Source organism: Protomyctophum parallelum (assembly GCF_964188405.1).
Source record: "Protomyctophum parallelum genome assembly, chromosome: 14".
In the NCBI taxonomy this organism is placed as follows: domain Eukaryota; kingdom Metazoa; phylum Chordata; class Actinopteri; order Myctophiformes; family Myctophidae; genus Protomyctophum; species Protomyctophum parallelum.
This window is the reverse complement of record NC_139709.1, coordinates 45,515,424-45,538,508: the sequence shown is the minus strand read 5'-3', so window position 1 is coordinate 45,538,508 and position 23,085 is coordinate 45,515,424. Positions and strand designations below refer to the sequence as shown.

Genomic DNA, 23,085 nt, shown 5'->3' with positions numbered 1-23,085 from the left:
GACAATCTTGGATAACATTTTCACAAAGAACCAGTACAGTAGCTTACAAGCAGTATCTTTCAATTCAGTACATGGTCACGTCACGTGTACTGTGTACATTTTAGCCCTCTTTTGTTTTATTTTTTGTTCAAATCACCAGAGTAAGAAAAACATACTTTATATTGGAGCCCCTTTGGCATGGGACTTAAAACAATTACAGTTTTCCATTGTGTCAGCAAAAATAAACACCCAGCAAAAGCAAAGCTGTGGTGAATTGTCATTTCATAGCCACCCACACACTTTGGTTCTCAACACAAGGAGTACGTGTAGGGCTTATAACAAGGGTGTGTGTGTGTGTGTGTGTGTGTGTGTGTGTGTGTGTGTGTGTGTGTGTGTGTGTGTGTGTGTGTGTGTGTGTGTCACAGAGAGATCATTTATTGATCTATAAGCTTGTACTTGTCTTTTGTTCACTGCTACAGAATCACCATGGGAGCTCTTCAAAGGCTTTTGTGGCTTGTCTCCATGTCATGAAGACATCAGTGTTCCTGTCCAACAGATGCCCTGCTGCTGTCCACACACAGCCATGGAGTTGGGATGAAGTGCCTTGCTCAGAGGAATATCAGTGGTAAGTAAGAGGTGTTTGACAACCTGAAGGGGTATTTAGCCCAAAACACAACCCCTCACACAGGCCTGCCCTACACATTAGGACCCTAGCTGTCACTCACCAGAACCAGCAAGGTGTGTTTTCAATTACAGGTAGTCTAACACGGTTCAAATGGAGTTTGAGGATAAATGGGGTTAAATTGGAGTGGGGCGTGTCTGATAACATGAATATCTAAATTTTAAATCAAGCAACTCAACATTTGTCTGGAGTTCACACAAAAGCCAGTGTAGACATTCAAGGACTCTAGGCTGCGAGTGGTTGGGGGCCGGGGTGAAGGACTCGTCCAACCAGACTCTCCAAGCTGGTTTGTAGAGCCACAGCGATCCAGTCACGACTCACAGCTCACAACAAGCTCACCTCTGCAGTACAATGGATTAACAACACAACAAAATTGATGGCACAAAAAAGCCAAAGGTTTGTTTCCATTGTGGTCCATTAAACATTCAACACTAGTAACACTGTAAATCATTCTAAATCTGCATTTGGGGGAAACTGCTCAAGTATGAATTAATACACATGATGATGGCTTATTTGTTTTTCACAAGGACTTATGACCAAAGGTGTCTCTTATGCAAGACAAATGTGTTCAGAGGTCAACTCAAGGACATGTGGGGTGGTGATTGTACAGTAAATACATAAATGGAAATACATTTTATTTTGTTTATTGTGCCATGTGTCACACCATTTAACATTAGCTAAATACTGGTGACACTATTATACTTGGTTGTGCGCTGTGACTTGTTGAGAGCTTGTAAACTGGTATTTTTGGTGCAGCACAATCAACTTCGAATCTAAACTATCTCACACCAACCTGCTTGATAGATTAGATGTAACAATATAATCCCAGAGGATTCATATAATACAACACTTTTCCAGGGAGTTAAACAGGGCCATTATGTGTGTGGGAAGTACAGTTGAAAGTGGTTGAACGAATGACAAGGAAAATGTGTTTGTGTGGGTGGGCGGGTGTGCGGGCGTGTGAATAGTGAATACATTTACATGGTTGTATGCTCTATGCAGTCTATTTAAAAAAAAAACATCTTCATGAATTCACATTTACTGTCAGTTGGATAGGAGCCTTGATATATGGCGCCATCTAGTGCCTCAATGGAGCATGTCCAGTCCATCTTCAATATGATAATGACCATGATAACATGATACTACAAAAGAAACATTTCTCTACAGGGGAAAAAGAAGACCGCAATGTCGAAATGTTGTTGCTTTAGTGCTGTTTTGTTGGAGCATCTAAAGCAGGGGTTCCCAAACTTTCATGTCAAGGACCTCCAAATTGACACTAATTAGCCCACGGACCCCCATTTGAAGAGACATGCCAGGGACCCACATTTTTACGGCTCTAGCAGTGATTCTCACCCCATATAATTTCCAGGACCCCAGACATGAATTAGGCTACGGACCCTTATGTTAATTGACACTACACTATCTGAGTTATAGCTGGGGAGTCGGGACCCCCTAGAAGGACCCCTGGGGGTACCCGGACCCCACTTTGGGAACCACTGATCTAAAGTGAGTTGTGAGCCTTTCTTTTGCTTTATGACTTGCTGCTTTATCAGTTTGTCTCAGCACCAAGGATGGATTCTTTATGATACTACAGTTTGTCTCAGCACCAAGGATGGATTCTTTATGATACTACAGTTTGTCTCAGCACCAAGGATGGATTCTTTATGATACTACAGTTTGTCTCAGCACCAAGGATGGATTCTTTATGATACTACAGTTTGGCTCAGCACCAAGAATGGATTCTTTATGATACTACAGTTTGTCTCAGCACCAAGGATGGATTCTTTATGATACTACAGTTTGTCTCCGCACCAAGGATGGATTCTTTATGATACTACAGTTTGTCTCAGCACCAAGGATGGATTCTTTATGATACTACAGTTTGGCTCAGCACCAAGAATGGATTCTTTATGATACTACAGTTTGTCTCAGCACCAAGGATGGATTCTTTATGATACTACAGTTTGGCTCAGCACCAAGAATGGATTCTTTATGATACTACAGTTTGTCTCAGCACCAAGGATGGATTCTTTATGATACTACAGTTTGTCTCAGCACCAAGGATGGATTCTTTATGATACTACAGTTTGTCTCAGCACCAAGGATGGATTCTTTATGATACTACAGTTTGTCTCAGCACCAAGGATGGATTCTTTATGATACTACAGTTTGGCTCAGCACCAAGAATGGATTCTTTATGATACTACAGTTTGTCTCAGCACCAAGGATGGATTCTTTATGATACTACAGTTTGTCTCAGCACCAAGGATGGATTCTTTATTATACTACAGTTTGTCTCAGCACCAAGGATGGATTCTTTATGATACTACAGTTTGTCTCAGCACCAAGGATGGATTCTTTATGATACTACAGTTTGTCTCAGCACCAAGGATGGATTCTTTATGATACTACAGTTTGTCTCAGCACCAAGGATGGATTCTTTATGATACTACAGTTTGGCTCAGCACCAAGAATGGATTCTTTATGATACTACAGTTTGTCTCAGCACCAAGGATGGATTCTTTATGATACTACAGTTTGTCTCAGCACCAAGGATGGATTCTTTATGATACTACAGTTTGTCTCAGCACCAAGGATGGATTCTTTATGATACTACAGTTTGTCTCAGCACCAAGGATGGATTCTTTATTATACTACAGTTTGTCTCAGCACCAAGGATGGATTCTTTATGATACTACAGTTTGTCTCAGCACCAAGGATGGATTATCTTTGTCTTTGACTGACATGATACTGACCATGATACTAACATGATAAGCAACTGACACTATACTGACCATGATACTAACATAAGCTACTGACATGATACTGTAATTTTTGTTTTAACCACAGTTTGAACAAGACAACAATGAAAACGAATGAAATGTTTTAATATTTCAATTGACGTCAACGCTATCAAACAGCTACATCATTTGGAAAGTGCTGTAGCAGACAATACAGTAGGTAAATACTAATTGGTGCTATCATGACTCAATCAACTAATAACAAATCCCAAGTGTAATATCTTTAAGCAGTACACATAACAGTAACAACAGGAATGGGATGGAAGAGAAGGAAGTAAGTTCAAGGATAATGTATGGTCAACTGAAGACACATTCAAAGTTGTCAAAAGGCACATTTCAATTGTAGCAATATACAACTGAGGTCAACATTTAACCTGCTTATTTCAGAAGACATTGGAAACATGCACTACTCCTCAGAAATTAAAAAATATATTCTAATGGGCATTAAACCCTATATACTTAGTTTAAAGGGGACCCCCTGCATGGCTCTATATTTGGTCAGCTGCTCTTTTCCGTCTAAACAAAGAATGCAAAAATACAATCTTGGGCTTGTAGATCTGCCATGCATTTTTTTTGCCGAATGTTCGCCCCAGAATATGCTTTAGGTTTCATGCGGTTAACACATCGTTAGAATCATTTTACAATACAGTTACATTAAAACGGGTATTTCTAAATCCAGACATTCTAAGATTTCTCAGAAATTCCGACACTTTTTTCTTTTTTTTTCCTTTTACAATTTACATACTTTTGTATGGTGCTGCATATAGAAACACTGAAACATTACACATGTATTCAAATGATTTACAGCATTAACATTAATTTAAAACATGTTGTAAAGTGTCACATATATAGACAGTCTTAGTGGCAAGACCTCAGTCATTCACTTTAGAGTAAAAAAAACAATCAATGAAATAACTATGAAGCCACAGAGTGGATAGAGTTTCAGATGGTACCTCAACATCCCAGACGGCAGTATTAGGACTCACCAGTGGTGGACAGTAACAAAGTACATTTACAGTAGGCTACTTAAGTACTGTACATAAGGAAGTTTTTTGAGCATATTGTTGCTGTCGGGCAGATGTTTTTGTATTCTTTTCGTAAATTAATGTCCTGCTTGAGACGCTTTTGTGTCACACAAAAGCATCAAAAGTACCAGGATGAATCAATTCGCATTTCGCACGACGACTAAATTGGAGAAAAGGCGCCTAAAAAATAGGCCCCTTCATAAAGTAGCAGTCAGACCCACAGGCTCGAAATGCAGCACGAAGCGTAGATCTGCTATTTAAGTTACTTTTGAATTTGATTCCTGTAAAAAGAACAGTTTTATTCATATGAGGATTCCACCTGACAGGTCAATACAGCAATGCATTGATATTAAGAATAAAATGCAGTAATGCACTTTGTAATTTGTACTGAATGAGCAACTTTCACTGTAGATGAGTAATATTTGACCAGGAGTATCTATACTTTTACTCAAGTACTGGGGATGAGTACATTGTCCACCACTGGTCCTTACTAACAGAGTTGAATGAGCCACTCTGGAAAAATGTAATTGGCTTAAAGGTACATTTCACATTTTCATGTAGGTGCACACCAAACCATTTTATTCTGCCCCGGAGTCTGTGACATAATCTCACAGAGTCCTGGCATCGTCACCCCCCGTGTCTCACATTCTATTGGACAGAATCGTTGACATAAAAAATGTATTCAACGGAACCTGAATTTTCACAGAACAAGATGTCACCGACCTGCTCTCACATTCTTTATACCAAGTTGGATTTACATGAGCTCTCGCCTTGCTTGCTTTGGTCACTATTGTTAGGAAAACTAAATCCGATTGGACATCATCCTAGTGTTGTTAGGAAAACTAAATCCGATTGGACATCATCCTAGTGTTCAGCTTCATGAAAAACGACCTCAGCTTACACAGCTTACATTTCTTCTTCCTCTTCTTCTTCTTCCTGTTCTTGCCTTTCTTATAGACTCCTTTGTGCATCTCCTCCTGCTTGTCCTCCTCCCCCTCCTCCACCCAGGGCACCCAGGCCCCGCCGTGCCTGTCGGGATTGGCTCGTGGGTCGTCGGGCGGAAAGTGAACCGGCACGGCAGTCTGGTTATAGTAGACCAACCGGTCCAGCAGGACTTGGACCACGTCTGGCCTCTGGTCCGCCAGGTCCCACCGCTCGTATGGGTCTTCAGTGATGTTGAACAACCAGATGTTTTTGCTGGCAGCCGTTTTGGACGAGGAGGACGACGAGGCTCGTTCTAGGTTCCACCAGCGGCCTGGGAGAGTGGTAAGTACCTGGGGACCAGAAATTGAATATTATTTGTATGTTGATTTAACCTGGTCCTGGTTAGTCCACTGTGGTTTAAAACCTCTTGTCCCTTCCAAAAGAGGCCTGACAGTACACATTTTAGCAGTGTCTAAACAATATTATGTTTTATGTTTTATGTACTTTTCAGTAACTTCCATCTTCATTGTCACATCATAGGTGTAAAGACCTGGGTGAAATTCTTTGTCAAACAAATGTAATGTGTGTGCATTTTTGTCAAGAAACATCAATCAATACCTGAGGAGGCACCCAGTCTCCATGACCTGGGTCTCCAGTAAGCAGCTTCCAGTCCCCAACTCTGATGGCAGCCTGGACGGATGTGTCCCACACTGGCCCGGATGACTGGAGGTCAGCCTGGGTTTTGGGTTGGAGATCTAGAAGGAGCTGGGGTTTGAGTTGCGATGGGCGGTGGGGTTTGGGTTGTGGCGGTCCTGACAAAGACAGGTTCTGGTACTGAGATTGAGTCTGGCTGCTCTGTGACTTTAAATGTAGTGTATTTTGGGGCTGGGGTTTTTCCCATGCTGGTTCCGACAGTGACAGGTTTTGGCTTGAGGACTGGGCCTGAATGGGCTGTGGCTTTAAAAGTGTCTCGTACTTGGAGAGGGGTTGGCTCTCAGAGTAGTCTTGAGACTTGGTTTTAGGTTTAAGTTTGGATTTGGATAGGGGCTTAAGTTTGGGGAGTGGCTTGGATTTGGATAGGGGCTTAAGTCTGGGGAGTGGCTTGGAATTGGATAGGGGCTTAAGTTTGGGGAGTGGCTTGGAATTGGATAGGGGCTTAAGTTTGGGGAGTGGCTTGGATTTGGATAGGGGCTTAAGTTTGGGGAGTGGCTTGGATTTGGATAGGGGCTTAATCTTGGGGAGTGGCTTGGATTTTGGGAGGGGCTTGGATTTGGGCAGAGGCTTAATCTTGGAGAGTGGCTTAGATTTGGGGATAGGCTTAAGCTTTGGTTTGGGACGAGGTTGGGAATGTGACTGTGACTTCTTAGTGGCCTTCAATTCTGATCCCAACTTTGGCCCCTTTTTGTGTTGGGGCTTCTTGACCTTCTTGGGCTTTTTGGGGGCCGGACCCAGGGCTTTCTTAGATGTAACTGTCAAGACGAAGGAAACACCAACTACATTTAGCATTCATTTATCTTAGATTTGTTTAGTAACATGAGGAATATATAAGAAATCTTTCCCGCTGTTTGATTAATCTCTAGACTGTTCATCCCTTCATCTTCTTGTCCTCACCTCACACTGAGCAATACTTTTTTTATATTCCTCCCAACTGACACTTATTCACCCCTTCTTAATTTATCCTTCCTTTCTTTTTTTACTTCATTCCTTCTTAACTTCCGTCTTCCCTCTTCCTTTCTTTCCCCTGACTTGCTTTTGAAAACCCATATTTTCTCCACCTCCCTGTCTTCCATAGCTGCATACCTCTTCCTGATGGTCTTGACATCATAATTCAGACTTCTGCTCAAACTAGGGATGCTGTGATCCGGTCTTCAGCTCGGATATCGGCCCGATATCAGCCAAAACAGGTCGATCGAATCGGATTGCAGTGAAAATGACCGATCTACTGTAACGCTCCAATCCAAGCAATCCATTCCAGTAGTCCGCTCCCGCACTTCTATCCCGCAGATTCGGCATGTAGAGGCCACGTGATCATAACAGTGTTTTCTATAGTCACAGGCAGCTAGCCAGCAAGCAATACACACCATAGATGGAGAGACTTAAATATGTGCTGGATCGGTATCGGATCAATATCGGATCAATATCGGTAGAGGGCGCAAATCCACGGGTTCATGTACTTTTTATTTACATTGTAATCACCATAGGGGGATTTTAGATCGCCTCATATAAGTACTGTGTTTGAAAAATAAACATGTCATCTTGGCCGCTTCGCTCATATGGATATGAAGAATCAACTGACTGAGAGAAAACGCTATTGTTACTGCTACTGAATTAGTTACATTTTCGCTAGAAGCAGACTGTATCATATATGAGTGACTGACTGTCGCAAACGATACTGACAATAACGCAGCGACAGCTTGTTTATTTTTGGACCACAATGCTTATATGAAACGATTTTAAGATGAGCCCATGTTATTCTCCATAGAGAAATGACTTCCGTGAACCAGGGGAATCGAGGAGATGAGCGAGTGACGTCAGGACTTCGGCGCTCTATGGAGGCTGCCGTATCGCCGGTATCGGATCATGCCATATCGCTATCCGGATCGGAAGTGAATCATCTAGATTGCAGCATCCCTAGCTCAAACGTAAGGTCTATTAGTCTAGGTCTATTAGTCTATTATACGACTGTATTCCCTTGGTGTCAGTGTTCACCTGGAGCTACTTTCTTCTTTCCGGGAGGTGTCTTGGTGCCACCCTGGGCCGTGGCTGGAGCAGGGGGTCTGTTTAGGGGGTCTATGTTGTGTAGTATCTCCAGACGGGGTGACGCCTTGCCCTCGCTGAGGGTGTCCCAAACATCATAACCATCAAGACCCTCACTCTGCACCACACAAAAAAAGAAAACAATGAAAATGGGTATTTTTTTTTAAATCTCTGGGACATAGGTGACCATTAATTCTAGAATACCAAAACAGTCAAAGTTTACAATATGTTAAATAAATGCATCACTGTGCAGTATGTACAGTGTACAGTATAAGCAGTATTCATAGTAACACCATATAGACATTGCCTAGAAGAAACCCTGCCACAGGTGCAACCAACCTGGCTGATGTTTCCTCCAGCCAGTCCCACCAGTGTGGGGAACCAGTCGGTAATGTGGAGCAGGGCTTTGGAAATCCTTCTCCGCCGCCTCAGCAAGGGGCTGTGCACGAATGCCACCCCGCGTACTCCCCCCTCCCAATAGGTCCCCTGGGAACAGAGATAGATTTACATGTCAACTTAAGTTATTGTTATATTAATTAAACAAATAGCGTTGTCTTTGAGACAGACAGTAGGAAGGCGAAAGACTAAAGCCTACAAGAAACCTTTTTTGCTTCGGGTCAAAATGATGCGATGCATGGAATCTTGTAGATCTGCAATTTTTTTGTCTTGTGTTGTCAGACTGTTGCCTCTCGCAATTTTCAAATGCTTCCGTCATACAGCCTGGAGCACGGAAGCTCTGATCATGAGTAAAATATAAAGCGGTCCTCCCCACTTCGGTTTCGTCTTTAGAGTCGTGCAAATTTATACCAATATAAATAAAAATCATCTAAGCATATATCTTGATGCTTAGCAGAAACAAAATAAAATAATAAAATGTAAAGATATTTTAAAATATATTTTCGTGAACGGAAATGCAGCTTCCTTGCTCGGATTTCGGGAGGTATAAAGCATTTGCAGATTGTGGAATAGTTGTCTGGCTATACAAGACTAGATATGTTTGGCTAATGTTCCCCCAGTGTTTAATGGACAAATGTATGTAAAAGCGAGTTTGGAGATTGATGAAAATAAACAGCAGAGATCCCGGTGGCAAGACCACCAACATTACAGCGCTGTACACAATTCTTTTGAGGCTCAAGTGGTAGCCTGCTAGGCAGACTACTGAGTGGGCGAGGTCTACGGTTCAGAGCTCAGGAGGGTAAGAAGGATTTTAAAGACAGAAAAGAAAGGAAATACAACACTTATTAGGATGCGCACAGTTTTAAATGTGCAAGAAAATTAGAATAGTATAACAGTACTTTACGGCCGCGCAGGGGCCAGTTGCTCCCGCCTGTGAACGGCTGGGCTCCGTTGTCCGTGGAGTAGATGATGACACTGTTCCGGTAGTATCCGTACTTTCTGAGGGCGTACGTCACGTTGTGGACTGCCTCGTCCACTGTGGAAACCATAGCAGCGAACTTGCGCCTGGCGATGTTGGTCATGTCGCGGTACGGGTAGATGTAGGATTTGGGAGGCTGCAGAGGGGTGTGGACTGCCTGAGAAGATAAAACGATTTACTTCTTTAAATGTTAGTTTACCTGTGATCCATATACAGTATATACTACTACAGTATCCATTCCATCCATCTTCAACTGTGCTTATCCAGTTCTGGGATGATATTATATACAGTTATAGGTATACTATATACTGTATATCAGGGTTGAAATGTGCTGCTTTTTTTCCGCACATTTTTATCCCACGATTTTGCAGCCCATTCTTTCACCCAGTGTCGATTGTCTAATGTAATCCTGGGCGCTACACTTCCTCTGCCAACCTGGGGAGAGCAACGGACCCGACCTCATGCTTCCTTCTATTCATGAGATGTCCAAGCTGCTTCTTTTCACCTGGCAGGGAGGAGTTTCCCCGGTTGGACGTAGTGTGTGGAAGGAACATGTTATTCCAACCAGTTCCTTTCCCGTCCTTCAGGCTTCCCAGCTGGCCAGGGGGAGGCAGTTTAGAGACCAGAATTGCTGCATGTTTTTTGTGAGGGTACCTACCCTAGGGGACACGGGGAGAACACGCAAACTCCACACAGAAAAGGCCCTTTTGTCAAATAAATAAATAATAAAATAATAATAATAATTAAGTAGTATTGTCTATTGTAGTTCTATTACAAATTACAATCGTTGATACTATGAGTGATAGTAATGGTAGCTTTAGTAGAAGATGGTATTTGTGGCGTTGCAGTATTCATAATATGTAATCATATATGAAACATCAACTGACAGTGAAAATAAAATATAGATTCTGTCCTGCAAACATAAACGACACAGAGTCACATACGTGAATCTCTGGGGTGATTTGTTCTTTGGAACACAGTTCTTATATGACACGATCTAATTTGCCAAATGAGAATTACAATACAAAGATATCACACCCGTGTGAAGTGACATTAACTCTATAGGAGGGGCCCTCAAAGATAACTGACCCAGGGGCAGTGGGAGTGATGTCAGGCCTTCGGTACTCTATATAGGGCATAGCATTGGTGGCCATTTTGATTCCATGTCCAAAGGACATTTGAAAAACGCAAAAGAAAAGGAATTTATAAATTCATTTTGGGAAATTGCAATTGTGGTTGCTAAGTAGGCTACAGTATGATGATGTTGCTGTCTGATGATGATGTTGACCCACATGACATCACAGGGGGAATAATAAATAGGCAAACTTTTTGGGGTTACACTATAAATATTAATGTCTGGTAATTATATATTATATAGTCTAGTTGTGCTGTTTGTGCACCACACCTATTCATTAATTATACAAATTACAAATAATTCTTTACACATTTTGGACATGATTCATTGGGAAACAAATGGGGTTTCTATCTGCGGCACCATAAAAAGGCAGCCGCTGCTATGCCCTCTACATGTTCCTTTGTAAAGCCTGTCTGGAATTGAGGCTCTCGTCCGACGTCGGAAAGCACATTTGACCTGTAGTCGTAGTTGTATGAGGCACTACCATACCTGAAGGGAGAGCAGCAGGAAGAGGGGCTTGGCCGTGGGGTCATGACTTTCCAGAATTTTGCGGACCCTCTGTGTGTAGAGCAGGGTGGAGTACCTCCCCTCCTGACCCCAAGCCACAGCCTCGTCCGCATGGAGATCATATCCGCACAGCCCTGGGCCATCACAGGATCCATAGCTGGGGGAGGATCAGTGATTCTTTTTACAATAATAAGGAAGGACTCCTGGGTGGATATGGATCAAAAAAGCATGAAAACTCATTACACTTAGCTTTAGAGGCCGGGAATGACTGCTTGTAGGACTGGGGGGGGGGGGGGGGGGGTTAAAAGTCGTTCAATGGGACTCTGGCATTGTTCTTGTTCTCATTAATAATGCCAGAGAAATATGCCTGCCTTGCTAGACGCAAGGCTTTGTTATAGGCGACTGTTGACTTTTTAAGAATCTCTAGGTGGATGGTGAGTTTGTTTTTTCTCCAAGCTCGCTCAGCTCTACGACATTCTTGCTTCAGTGAGCTTGTATGCTCATTTATCCAGGGTGTTACTCTGGTGTTATGTTTCTTTTTTGTTTTCAAAAGGAGCCACTATATCAAGAGCTGACTCTAGTTCAAGATTAATGAGTTAATTAATGACTATGAGGTTTGCTCACCCAGTGCATACTCCTTCTGGCTATTCATTATTAATCCATTTAGACTTGAGGACGATGCTACAAATGTCTTCTAAATCCTAATAGTTTTCTGGATGTTTTCTGTCGTTTCAAAATATATACAATTACCAAAACCCCCATTTGAAAATATGTTCTTCCAGGGACCCTCCAGAAGCAAATATTTGAGTTAAAATGTTTGCTCTGAAAGAATATATATTCGAAATTTGGCTACATTTTCACAATTTAAAATAATAGCAGATCTACAAGCTCATAGTGTGGCACTCGATGAGCTTGTAGATCTGCTATTTTTCAATAGCTAAAGTATAACAATGCTTAAAACACCAAAATGGGTTAGTCATTGACTCGATGCAATAATGATCGGTACGGTATTTCAACGCATCATTGCGGTAGCAAATCCAATTGTCCTTTATTATATTGTCCTACGCCTACGGCACAAACTACCTCGGTCCCATTGGTAAAGCCATGAACTGCTGTGCTGAGTCCAAACTGGATTTAAACTTTCTGTACCCGAGTTGGACACTTAAATAAAGTGTCCAACTCTGGTTACTTATGTTATTATCTTTTAACCATGATACAATGTTTAAAATGTGTTTAATATGAATTTATGTGATATATATATATATATAAGCCCCGAGCTGAATTAAAACAGTTGCACTGTGTTTAGAAAGGCCGATTAGCTTGTCCACATGTGACGTAAATTCTCCTTTCATTGTTGTGACATGAGAAGTATAGATGGAATGACTGAGTGTCTCACCCAATCACAATGCGAGCTCGGAACAAACTGTGACGTCGCTGCCAATATAAAAGCTGCTGATGGAGCAGCTAGTGTTAATTGAACGGGACACCCCTCTACATTAAGACATAGGGCAGCAACAATGCCGGCGCCCCCTGATCTCTCCAAACAGGTATTACCTCCCTCCAGTGACAGCTTCTGGGAGTTGGGTATGTACAATAGGACAGTGAAACGTGTGGATGATGCAAACCGTCTCTGCACCGACCTGATGACTTGCCTGCAGGAGCGTGGGCGTGTCGAGAAAGCCTATGCAGAGCATCTCACAGAGTGGGCCAAACGATGGAGACAAGTCATAGACAAAGGTCCACAGGCCGGCTTATTGGAGCGAGCGTGGCTTGGCCTGTGCACGGAGGCTGAGAAGGTGAGCGACCTCCACATGGAGGTTAAGACGTCGCTGACGGGAGAGCTGTACGAGAAGGTGAAGAAGTTTCAGAAAGACACGTTTCACTGGAATGCAGGTACATTCAAGCAGATCCAGGATGCAACTGAAGGCTTCCACCAAGCACAACAACCCTGGGCAAGGATCTTCAAAGTAGTGGATATAACAAAGAAAGCATACCATGCGGCCGTTAAAGACGAGTGTGAAGTGTGGAACCGAGAAAACAGCAGCAACCCCGAAGCCCAGAAGAAACTCCAGGAGAAGATGGAGAGATATCAGCAGGAGGTTCAGAAGACTAAGGAACGTTATGAGAGGGCCCTGGAGGATTTGGACAGGTCCACCCCTCAATACAAGCAGGAAATGGAGAAAGTGTTTGAGCAGTGGCAGCAGTTTGAAGAAAAACGCATCTGCTTCTTCAGAGAGCTGCTACTGGAGGTCAAAAAGCACATCGATATCTCCGCCATTCGCAACTTCCAGGAAATCTACCGCACGTTGGAAAACACAATCTTAGCTGCCGATGCCAAGGAAGACTTGAAGACGTTCCGGAGCAATCATGGACCAGGCATGTCCATGAACTGGCCCCGGTTTGAGGACTTGCCCGGCAGACCTAAAACCCCTGTCCCGACCGGCAGACCTAAAACCCCTGTCCCGAAGAAAAAGTGAGACCGCTGAACTGGATCAAATCAACCGGTTCAGCCAACATGTCCAGCAGCAGCCTGACCGTACCAAATGAAACAATACCGGTGGGCTCCATCAGCACTGTGATGTATGTCACACGTATGTGTCTGTTACCATATAATGTTACAGATTACCACGTGGTAGTTTGAGACCAGATTATGATGACAGTGATATCGGTACTGTGACGTAAGGTGTGACAACAGACAAATAACTTCTACTTTTTAGAATAGAAGGAGATTAGATTTACATTCTCTTACAATCACAATGCAAGGTCCAAACTACTGGTGACGTCGCTGCCAATATAAAGGTTGTACATGCAGCAGCTATAGTGTTCATTGACGAAGTAAAGGAACAATTCTCTAGAGACAGACAGAGGAGAAAGAGAGACAGGTGTTCCCCTCCTGTCAGTCCCATACTACCGCTGAGCAGGGAAGAAGCTAACAGGGACAACAGATTAAGAAACATAAGTCTTTCCATATGCAATCGAATAACGACTCAAGGAGTGAAAATCCTCCAAAGCCTATGATATCTTTATCCTGCGACAGCTTCTGGGAGGTAGGTAATTACAAAAGGGCAGTGAGGCGTGTGGATGATGCTAACCGTTTGTGTAGTGACCTGATGAGCTGCCTGCAAGAGCGTGCACGCATAGAGAAATTGCACGCGGAGCAACTCACAGAGTGGGCCAAACGCTGGAGGCAACGCATAAACAAAAGTCCACAGTGCGGCACGTTGGAGAAAGCGTGGGTCAGCCTGTGCACAGAGGCAGAGAATGTGAGTAATCTCCACATGGAGGTGCAGTCAGGGTTGGTGGGAGAGTCCTATGAGAAGCTGAAGAACTGGCAACAAGACACGTTCCACAAACATATGACTGGTGGATACAAGAAGACCCGGGAGGCCGACGAAGGCTTCCGCAACGCACAACAGCCCTGGGCCAAGAAACTCGAAGGAGTAGCAATGATGAAGAAGGCATACCACTCAGCCTGTAAAAAAGAGATTCTAGTGAGCACCCGAGACAACAGCAATAAGTTGGAGAGCAACAACCCAGACTACCAGACGAAACTCCGGGACAAGGTGGATAAATGTCAGCAGGATGTTCAGAAGACTAAGGAACATTATGAGAAGGCCCTGGAGGTGTTGGACAAGTCCACCCCTCAGTACGTGGAGGTCATGGAGCAGGTGTTTGAGCAGTGGCAGCAGTTTGAAGACAAGCGCATCTGCTTCTTCAGAGAGCTACTACTGGAGGTCAAGCAACACCTCGACCTCTCCACCAATCACAAATTCCAGACTATCTACCACACCCTGGAAGACACAGTCTCAGCAGCTGATGCCAAAGAAGACCTTAAGTGGTTCCAGTCCAATCACGGACCGGGCATGCCCATGAACTGGCCCCAGTTTGTGGACTGGCCGATAGATCATAAACTGAGCACTCAAGAGACAAAGAAGCTGTCAGATGGTGTCACACTGACTGGTGTCAGTGAGATTGAACCAGTGCAGTCAACCAAAACCAGCAGCACCCTCAGCCCGACTGTACCAACTAAAACAGCACTGGTGGGCTCGAACCCCTTGGAGAAGGTGATGAATGCTCGGGAGGAGCAGCAGAGCACAGTCTTCGACCACATCAGTGTGAATAAAGAGGAAGTGAAACCTGCCAGCACCATGGAGAAGACTCTGTATTGGTCAGAGGTGGACACAGGATTGAACCCTTTGTCCAACAATGGTGCCAGCAACCCATTAGAGGATGAACCCCCGTCCCCGGGATTATTGGTGCCTGTTAGAGCCCTGTATGACCTCAGCTTCAAAGAAGGCAATGAGTTTACCAAGGCAGGTGACCAGGATCAGGGTGATGGTAATGATCGTCCAGACAAGAACATGGGAAACCCTTTGTCCACCAACAATGGTGGTAGCAACCCATTTGAGGATGGGCCCGTGTCCCCGGCGATATTGTCTGACTCTGAGAGACAGGAACAACAGTACAAGCCGCTCAGCTTCAAAGCAGGTGGCGATGGTGAGTTCACCAAGATTGCAAATGAATCTGATGATGATTCTGAAGAGGACGAGGACCAGGATGATGATGTTGAATGTTCAGACATGGTTGGAAACCCTTTGTCCACCAACAAATGTGACAGAAACCCATTTGAGGATGGTCCCACATCCCCAGTGTTATTGAATGACTATGAGAATATTCAGGATGGACTGTACATGCTGCTCAGCTTCAAAGAAGATGATGATGAGTTCACCAAGAATGAATCTGATTCAGATTCAGAAGATGACCTGGATCTGGATGATTGGTGAGACAAAGACACAGGTGGAAACCCTTTGTCCACCAATGGTGAGAACATTTTGAGGATAGGCCAATTTGAGTCATACAGAGACCTGTATGACTATGAGGCAACAGAAACAGGACAATCTCAACTTCAAAGCGACGACTTCACTGAGGCAAGACGGAGAAGTCAATGACAGAGAAGTGGATCTGTAATCCTGCCAAGTACAAAGGGGAAATCAACTCTCTCAATTTAGAACTCAAATGCATGCTGCCAGTAGGCCGTGGAATATTTTTCAGATTTTGGAAATGTGTGTTGAATTCAATGACTGATCCACTGTCCCATCATCGCTCCATGTTTGTGCAAGACTGACGCCAGACTATTCACAGGGATGCCACATCGTTGTCAGATGCTGTCTTGTTTATCTTTTATTCCATTTACATGTTTTATTGCTTTATAAGTGGGCTCGATCTCTTGGCAGCGCAGTTATGTTATTGTCAATATCCTTCTATTAATTCCTTTTTTACTGCAAGGTGAGCCATCTTTAGGAGGGTTTATGTGCATGCTTGCCTGCCTGTTTGCAGCAGCAAATGTATTGTGCACACTGCCAGTATAGCTACTAGCTAGGTTAACTTAGTATGCCTCCACATTTTTTTTACATGTTTTATACTTTTTCAAATACTTACGGTAAGTTAAATTTTATGATGGAAGTCAATGGGGCATGGCTTAGTTTTGTAAGAGGTAGTTTTTCCTACAACGACAAAAGTCAAATTATGCAAATAGAAAACTAGATGCAGAACATTCTGCAGACATGACATCAATATGTCAGATCCCCAAGGTTAGCACCCTGTCCTGTTCTTTTATTAATTGTGTAACCTTTGGTACGCTCTATATCGCCACACTTAGAAGCTTTTCTTCTAGGTGAAATATACACTTGTGTGTATTTTTTTTGTGCGTGCCCCTGTGACGTCATGTGGAAGCCAAGTCTATGGACTTTTTACGGATTATAAAGTGGGTGACTGTCACAGTACACTATGATGTATTGGGTGCCAAAGTAAACTATGGCATAGTGGAAGCCAAATCTATGGACTTCTTACGAGACTTTGATGACACTTGATGACTAACATCGTACATGATTATTGTGATAAAAGGTGTTGCTCACTTCACACAAGGGTGATTTTTATATTACTGGTATCAGTGGTGGTCAAATGAACAACTTAATCCTTATATTCTATACAAATCACTTTGTCCTATAGATGATGTCAATTGTAATTCTCATGAGTGTTGTTAATTTCCTTTTTATCACTGAATGTAAATTTTCTTCTTTCATAAAGTCGGTCAGTTGTAGAGTGGATACTGAACTATCTGCATGCATTAATACAGTATGTGTGCAAATTACCTCATACAATATGGGCTCTATGCTGTATCAGAACCCTGAGCAGTATAGAAACTAGGCTTTCTCAATAATACTCGTGCTTAGTTACCTGTAGTAATCAACACTTCCTGTCAAAGAACCAAAGAAACTGTCAAACCCCCTTCTGGTAGGCAGGCATGCCTTCCTGGAGAGCAGAGAGAGAAGATGAGCTTAATATTTATCAAAATAAAATAAATGAATAATGAATTTCTTTACTTTGAACCAGACGTAATCAAAACATTGAACTACAACAAAGATTGGCAACAAATTACTTGCCAGTGTATGGCCTTTTTAACCACTTGAACCCTATAGCACAGCCTATTCGGCCAGAAATATCAGATCTACAAAATGCACAATGTTGACGCATTGTGAGCTAGTAGATCTGATATTTCTACCAAAGACATTTGGTGTAGAAGGAAGCAAGAGAAGACCATGTACCAAGTCAACTCAGTTTAATTTCCCTGTTTCCCAAGTATAGAGTGTTTAACCCATTCTGACCGGGCACCCATTTTGGTGTCAGCATTATGTTATGCTTTAGCTATTGAAAAATAGCAGATCTACAAGCTCATATCGCGCCACCGAGTGGCGCGATACGAGCTTGTAGGTCTGCTATTTTTGAAAAATCGAAGAGCGACTGACATTTCTAGAATCTGCTCTCAGGTCAGAATGGGTTAATCAGACCAGTGTGTGTCCAGTGGAAACCTCGTATGAATCTGATCTCAGGTCAGAATGGATTAAGGGGTTTAATTCATAACCAACCTGTAGAATCCCAGGTGCCACTTGCCCACCATGTGCGTAGCATAGCCAGCCTGCTGCAGCCTCTGAGGCAGGGTGTCCATGTGTAGGGGCAGACAGCTCGGTTGGCGAGGGCGGATTATAGAATGCTGGAGTCCTGTGTGGATCTGGTATCTATACAAGAGAGAGTGGATGATTTTGTAGGCCAATCCATATTTCACACCGTCAACTAAAATAATCTCTGTTGCAGACAAAAACTTGTGATATTATATATTTTTGAGGGGCGCTATGAACATACATGTTACACATGTCAGGATAAGGTCTATCCTCATGCAGCATGCGTATTGACAGAGCATTATGGTGCTTCAAGAATTAGGATTAATTGTACAGTAGGCTAATCCAAATGGGATTATCAAGAAAAAGGAAACTGCAACGGAAGAAGGGTGTGGTAACATTTGATCCTGGGCAGAGGATTTCACTTTCTATAGTCTACCCAATTACATCTCTAAAGACCTTTTTTATCCAATACTACAGGTCCATGCTTGTGTGAATCCATGTGCCTACTTGCTCTAGCATGTACTCATCACCAATGTGAGGGCATGGGCGGGTAAATGGCAGCTGAACGCGAGTAAATCACGAATAGTTAAAGCTTATTAAGATTATTTTATTAATTTAAAACGGTAGTACAGTTTTCAAGCTGATACTCGAAAACGTTTTATTAGAGGGTGACAGATCCTCTCTGGCTTATTTGTGGAGGGAATTATTATAGTATAACACAGAGGCTGAGACAATAATCCATCTTGTTCTACTGAATAACAAACGGATGTCATTGAGTTTTACCTGCCGGTGATGAGCTGGCTGCGTGACGGAGTGCAGATGGGCTGTACGTAGTAGTTCTCTAGCTTCACCCCCTCTGCAGCCAGTTTATCCAGTGTGGGAGTCTTAATGGACGGGTTGTGGTAGCCAATGTCATTGTAGCCCTGTTTTGGGGAGTGGGTGGTATTATCTTTAATTGGCCACTATAATTACCACTGAAAATACCTTCATAATTGTGTAAACTAAGAAGTTGGTTAAGCAAAAACTGGATTTCATGTGGAACGCTCACACACACACACACACACACACACACACACACACACACACACACACACACACACACACACACACACACACACACACACACACACACTTTGGCTATTTTCCACTGGTTTAAATGGTTCATGACATTGTGGTCTATGACTATTTATCATTTTCAACAGTTGTTGGCGGGTGAACAGAAAATATTACAGAGTACAGGTGGCGTGACATTCAGAGCCAACCAGTGCGATAATTCAAAACTCGCACATTTTCACTCACTCGCTCACACACACACACACACACACACACACACACACACACACACACACACACACACACACACACACACACACACACACACCTGGTCATCTGTGAGGATGAATATAATGTGTGGCTGCCTCTTCCGCTCCAGTGACGCCTCGTCGCTTTGCGTGCTCTCAAGGTGGTTGCTGTCATAATGGTGTTCCACCAGGCTGGCTGTTGTCCAGTCCACACACACACAGCCCAGGCTAAGCAGGCCACTGAGCACAGACAGAGTGGTAGAGGTACACATCTTTTCTCCCTGGAGAGAGAGGGAGAGAAAAGAAAACTAATAAAACATATGTGTGTTTTAATAAACCTTTGGGTACCATATTAAAATGAGGTGTTAAAGTGGATATGCTACATAAACCCATCAAACATGTTGTCCATTGTATTTTAAGTTAATATGCCATTAAACTAACGAGTAGGCCTACTGATTTTTTCCCTGTGGTAATTTAGTATTAGTATATAGTATAGTGCATGGGCTTACAACTGTATCAGCACTTTGCAGCCTTATTTCTGGGGTAGTAATAACCAAGAGTTTGTTTAATCAAATGCAACCAGACTATGAGACTACCGTCGTGAACATAGTATTCCATTTATTTAGCCTAGTAGTATGTTCATCAATATGCAGCAGCCCGTGGCTACACATCCCATGCATTCAAGACTCACTCAATACTGCAAGTTCAGTCATTAGACGGTCTAATGACTAATTTAGACCTATGGTTAGGCTACATCAGGAAACACGCCATCAGCATTTCACATATGACTCAACAAATATAGGCTACTCTTTTAAATGTTTAATCGGTACCTCGGTAAGAACGAGATTTTCTCCCCGACTCCTGTCCTCTTCTCGCCTCTCCTCCCATTCAAATCATTCTTCAAAACTTGTAAGTTGTGCTATTTCTGAGCTCGACGTTTGTGTGAATTAAAGGTCTGCACGATAGGCTATGTCCCGCACATATGCTGCTAGAATTTTAATAACCCCTTCTCTGGCTCTGCGCTTCTGGCTCCACACAAAATCTCAAAATGTATAAGCATTGCCCAATGCCCCCGCACACGTACACACACAGTGACACACGCGCACACACCATTTGCTTAACGACTATATGCTACTTTCAAGTGATCTTGCCGTAGAGAGCGGGTAAAAGACCATGCACTCGTGTTCTTATTGTAAAACTGATTGTCTGTTCTCTTTTACTTCCGAACCAAACTCACTTTCTACGGCTGCATCCAAGTGTCCTACACAGTAACCCACATACAACTATCTCTGTGACTGTGTTCTTAAGGCTACTCCACACTCCACAGACCCTCTAAATTAGGCTGCTGTAGAGATGAAAAGTTAAAGTCATTGAATATAGCCTACGACGAACGGCTGTTTCTGAAGAATATTAAACATGATGTTTCTTCTTGAGAATGCGTCCTCCTCCTAACTTCCCAGTGAATAATAATGATAAACGTAACCAGACCCTATCCCATTCCCGTCTTTAGACCCGCCCTTATCTGCTCCAAGTTTTCTTTCAACGCATGTGTCTGTACGCACGTACGTACGTGCACGTGCGTGCACGCGCGTTCGGGGGTTAAATGTTGCATGGCATGTGTTGTCTACAAAGTAGGCCTACAAACTGTTACATACAAATACAATTTCCAATCAATCAATCAATGCAAGGGATAAATATATCATTAAAGTGTATGGTCCTCAACACATTACCACTGGTTCTCAAACTTTATCTCAAACAACAAACTGGTTCTCATCTCAAACGTAATTGTTCCTTGCATGTTGTGCCACCACAACACATTGATACGCGGAACCCAACTGGAAAGATTTATGTGTCAGGGACCCCATAAGAGAAGATTTATTGTACAATAATAACAATAATTTTGATTGATTGATTACTTATACTTAATTTTTTGTATTTCCATAATCCAATCTCAAAGGAAAAATCACACCCGTGTGAAGTAAGTGGTGCAACTCCCGGGGGGTCAGAAACTTCCAGGCCCACAGGAATGCGCCCAGGGTGTCGGCCCGGTTCCGGTGAGCCGGCCCACGTCCGAAACGGTCGCGAAATGACAGTTACCGTGTGGGGGTCCCCGGAACATCCAGACCCCCAGGAACGCGCCCAGGGGGCCTGGCCGGTTCCAGCGAGCCACCCTGCGTCCAAAAGAAAGGTTGAGAAATGACAAGTTACTGTGGGGGGGGGGGTCCCTCTACTGTACTGTAACAGTACTGTACTGTCACACCTGAAATCATCATATATACAGTTAATAATTATGTGTTTGTGTGTGTTAGGCTTAGGCATGCCCAACAGTGACACTTGGTTGTGAACCAACCAAACGCTATTTTCGTGCTCGGACAGACCAAGCCAGCCAGCCAGCCAGCCACCCCCACCCAGAGACACACAAAGCTCCTTAATGAAGTGGTTGCACCACTTAAAAATGTTGTTTACTCCACTACACTTATTTGACAGCTTTACAATAGAATAGCCTACATTGCAGATTTCAATGATAGGCTCCTGCAAAACATGACGTATTAGCCTACAATTTAAGTAACCCGGGATAAAATAATTAAAACACTGCACGTAATTTGCCATTTGACTTGGCCCTAGGCTATACTGTACAAGAAATATCATCATAAAATGTCCATAGACTTGGCCACACACTGTGGCACACGCACAAAGCCAAGCCTACACATTATTAGATTAATGGATCCATAGGCCTACTACTAATCCTTTGTTATATGCCACCATGTTTAATTACCCTGCATGGCTGGTACAAATAAATAAACATGTAGTAGCTTAACCACCAGTAAGACGCCCTGAGGGTGAGAAGCAACCTTGCCCTAAAACTGTGCGTGCACGCATCCGCCTGGGTGATGGCAGACTACTGGGTGAGCGCTGGCGCTTTGGCATGGGGGGGGTCAGATCAACATATTGAATTAATTCTGTACTGGCCATATATGGAGCGTGTCTTGAGTGTACAGGGTTTGATGAGGTCAGATCAACATGGAATGTCAGAACAGGAAGGGCGGGTGGGGAAGGATCAACATATGAAATGTCAGAACAGGTCAGCTCCATAAGGGTTTGAGGATTGAGTCAGATGTAGTTGCTGTCCGGCTCCATATATGCAGATCTAAGTGATGATTCAGTCTTCTCCATGTATGGTTATCCAGGGTTAGATAAGGTCAGTGTTGTGATCTTCATATGGAGATGGCCATATATGGTGGCGTGGTGTGTCACGAGGCGTGACCATATATGGAGACGTGAGGTCACGAGGCATGACCATATATGGAGGTGTGATGTCACGGGGAATGATGTGGAGGTGTGATGTGACGCATGGAAGTGCAGGTTTTCATAGTAAATGCGACCTACAGTTGCAATAAAACTTCAGCAGTAGATCTATCCGATGCAGTTAAGGGGGGGGCATAATCTGGGGGGGGGCATAAAACAAATATATGCATGCATCTATGATTTTTCTATGATGTGGCTATTAAACAGGCTCAACTCTTCACAGAGACACATGGGATTGCATCTTTGAGCCAAAGACATTTGGAGACATTATAAAGTTTGAGTTTATGATGCCCCCCCCCCCCCCCCCCCCCATGAATTCATTCAGAATGAATGA

The 23,085-nt window shown here is 43.2% G+C and overlaps 3 protein-coding genes across 6 annotated transcripts; 2 read left to right on the top strand and 1 right to left on the bottom strand.

Annotated features, from left to right (window-relative positions):
• Positions 1-3,528: 3,528 nt before the first annotated feature.
• Positions 3,529-20,788, bottom strand: LOC310871488 (arylsulfatase I-like). Of its 4 annotated transcripts, XM_083783045.1 has the most exons (12): positions 20,276-20,788; positions 19,526-19,726; positions 18,928-19,067; positions 18,112-18,261; positions 17,423-17,497; positions 11,168-11,342; positions 9,464-9,700; positions 8,508-8,654; positions 8,121-8,286; positions 6,686-6,880; positions 6,030-6,631; positions 3,529-5,761 (listed from the first exon to the last, which is right to left on the bottom strand). In XM_083783045.1, the coding sequence occupies exons 2-12, from the start codon at positions 19,715-19,717 to the stop codon at positions 5,330-5,332; spliced, it is 2,511 nt and encodes an 836-aa protein (XP_083639171.1). In that variant the 5' UTR covers positions 19,718-19,726; positions 20,276-20,788; the 3' UTR covers positions 3,529-5,329. The 4 variants fall into 4 exon arrangements, with proteins under 4 accessions (XP_083639171.1, XP_083639170.1, XP_083639172.1 ...); XM_083783044.1 differs by having other exon boundaries at positions 6,030-6,880; XM_083783046.1 differs by lacking the exon at positions 6,686-6,880 and having other exon boundaries at positions 6,030-6,223.
• Positions 12,703-13,662, top strand: LOC310870557 (protein kinase C and casein kinase substrate in neurons protein 2-like; the record flags this gene model as incomplete). The annotated part of the gene is made up of 1 exon (XM_083781801.1): positions 12,703-13,662. The coding sequence occupies one exon, from the start codon at positions 12,703-12,705 to the stop codon at positions 13,660-13,662; it is 960 nt and encodes a 319-aa protein (XP_083637927.1).
• On the top strand, positions 13,652-15,969 carry LOC310870555 (protein kinase C and casein kinase substrate in neurons protein 2-like; the record flags this gene model as incomplete). Its single annotated transcript, XM_083781799.1, has 1 exon — positions 13,652-15,969. The coding sequence occupies exon 1, from the start codon at positions 14,155-14,157 to the stop codon at positions 15,967-15,969; it is 1,815 nt and encodes a 604-aa protein (XP_083637925.1). The 5' UTR covers positions 13,652-14,154.
• Positions 20,789-23,085: the final 2,297 nt, after the last annotated feature.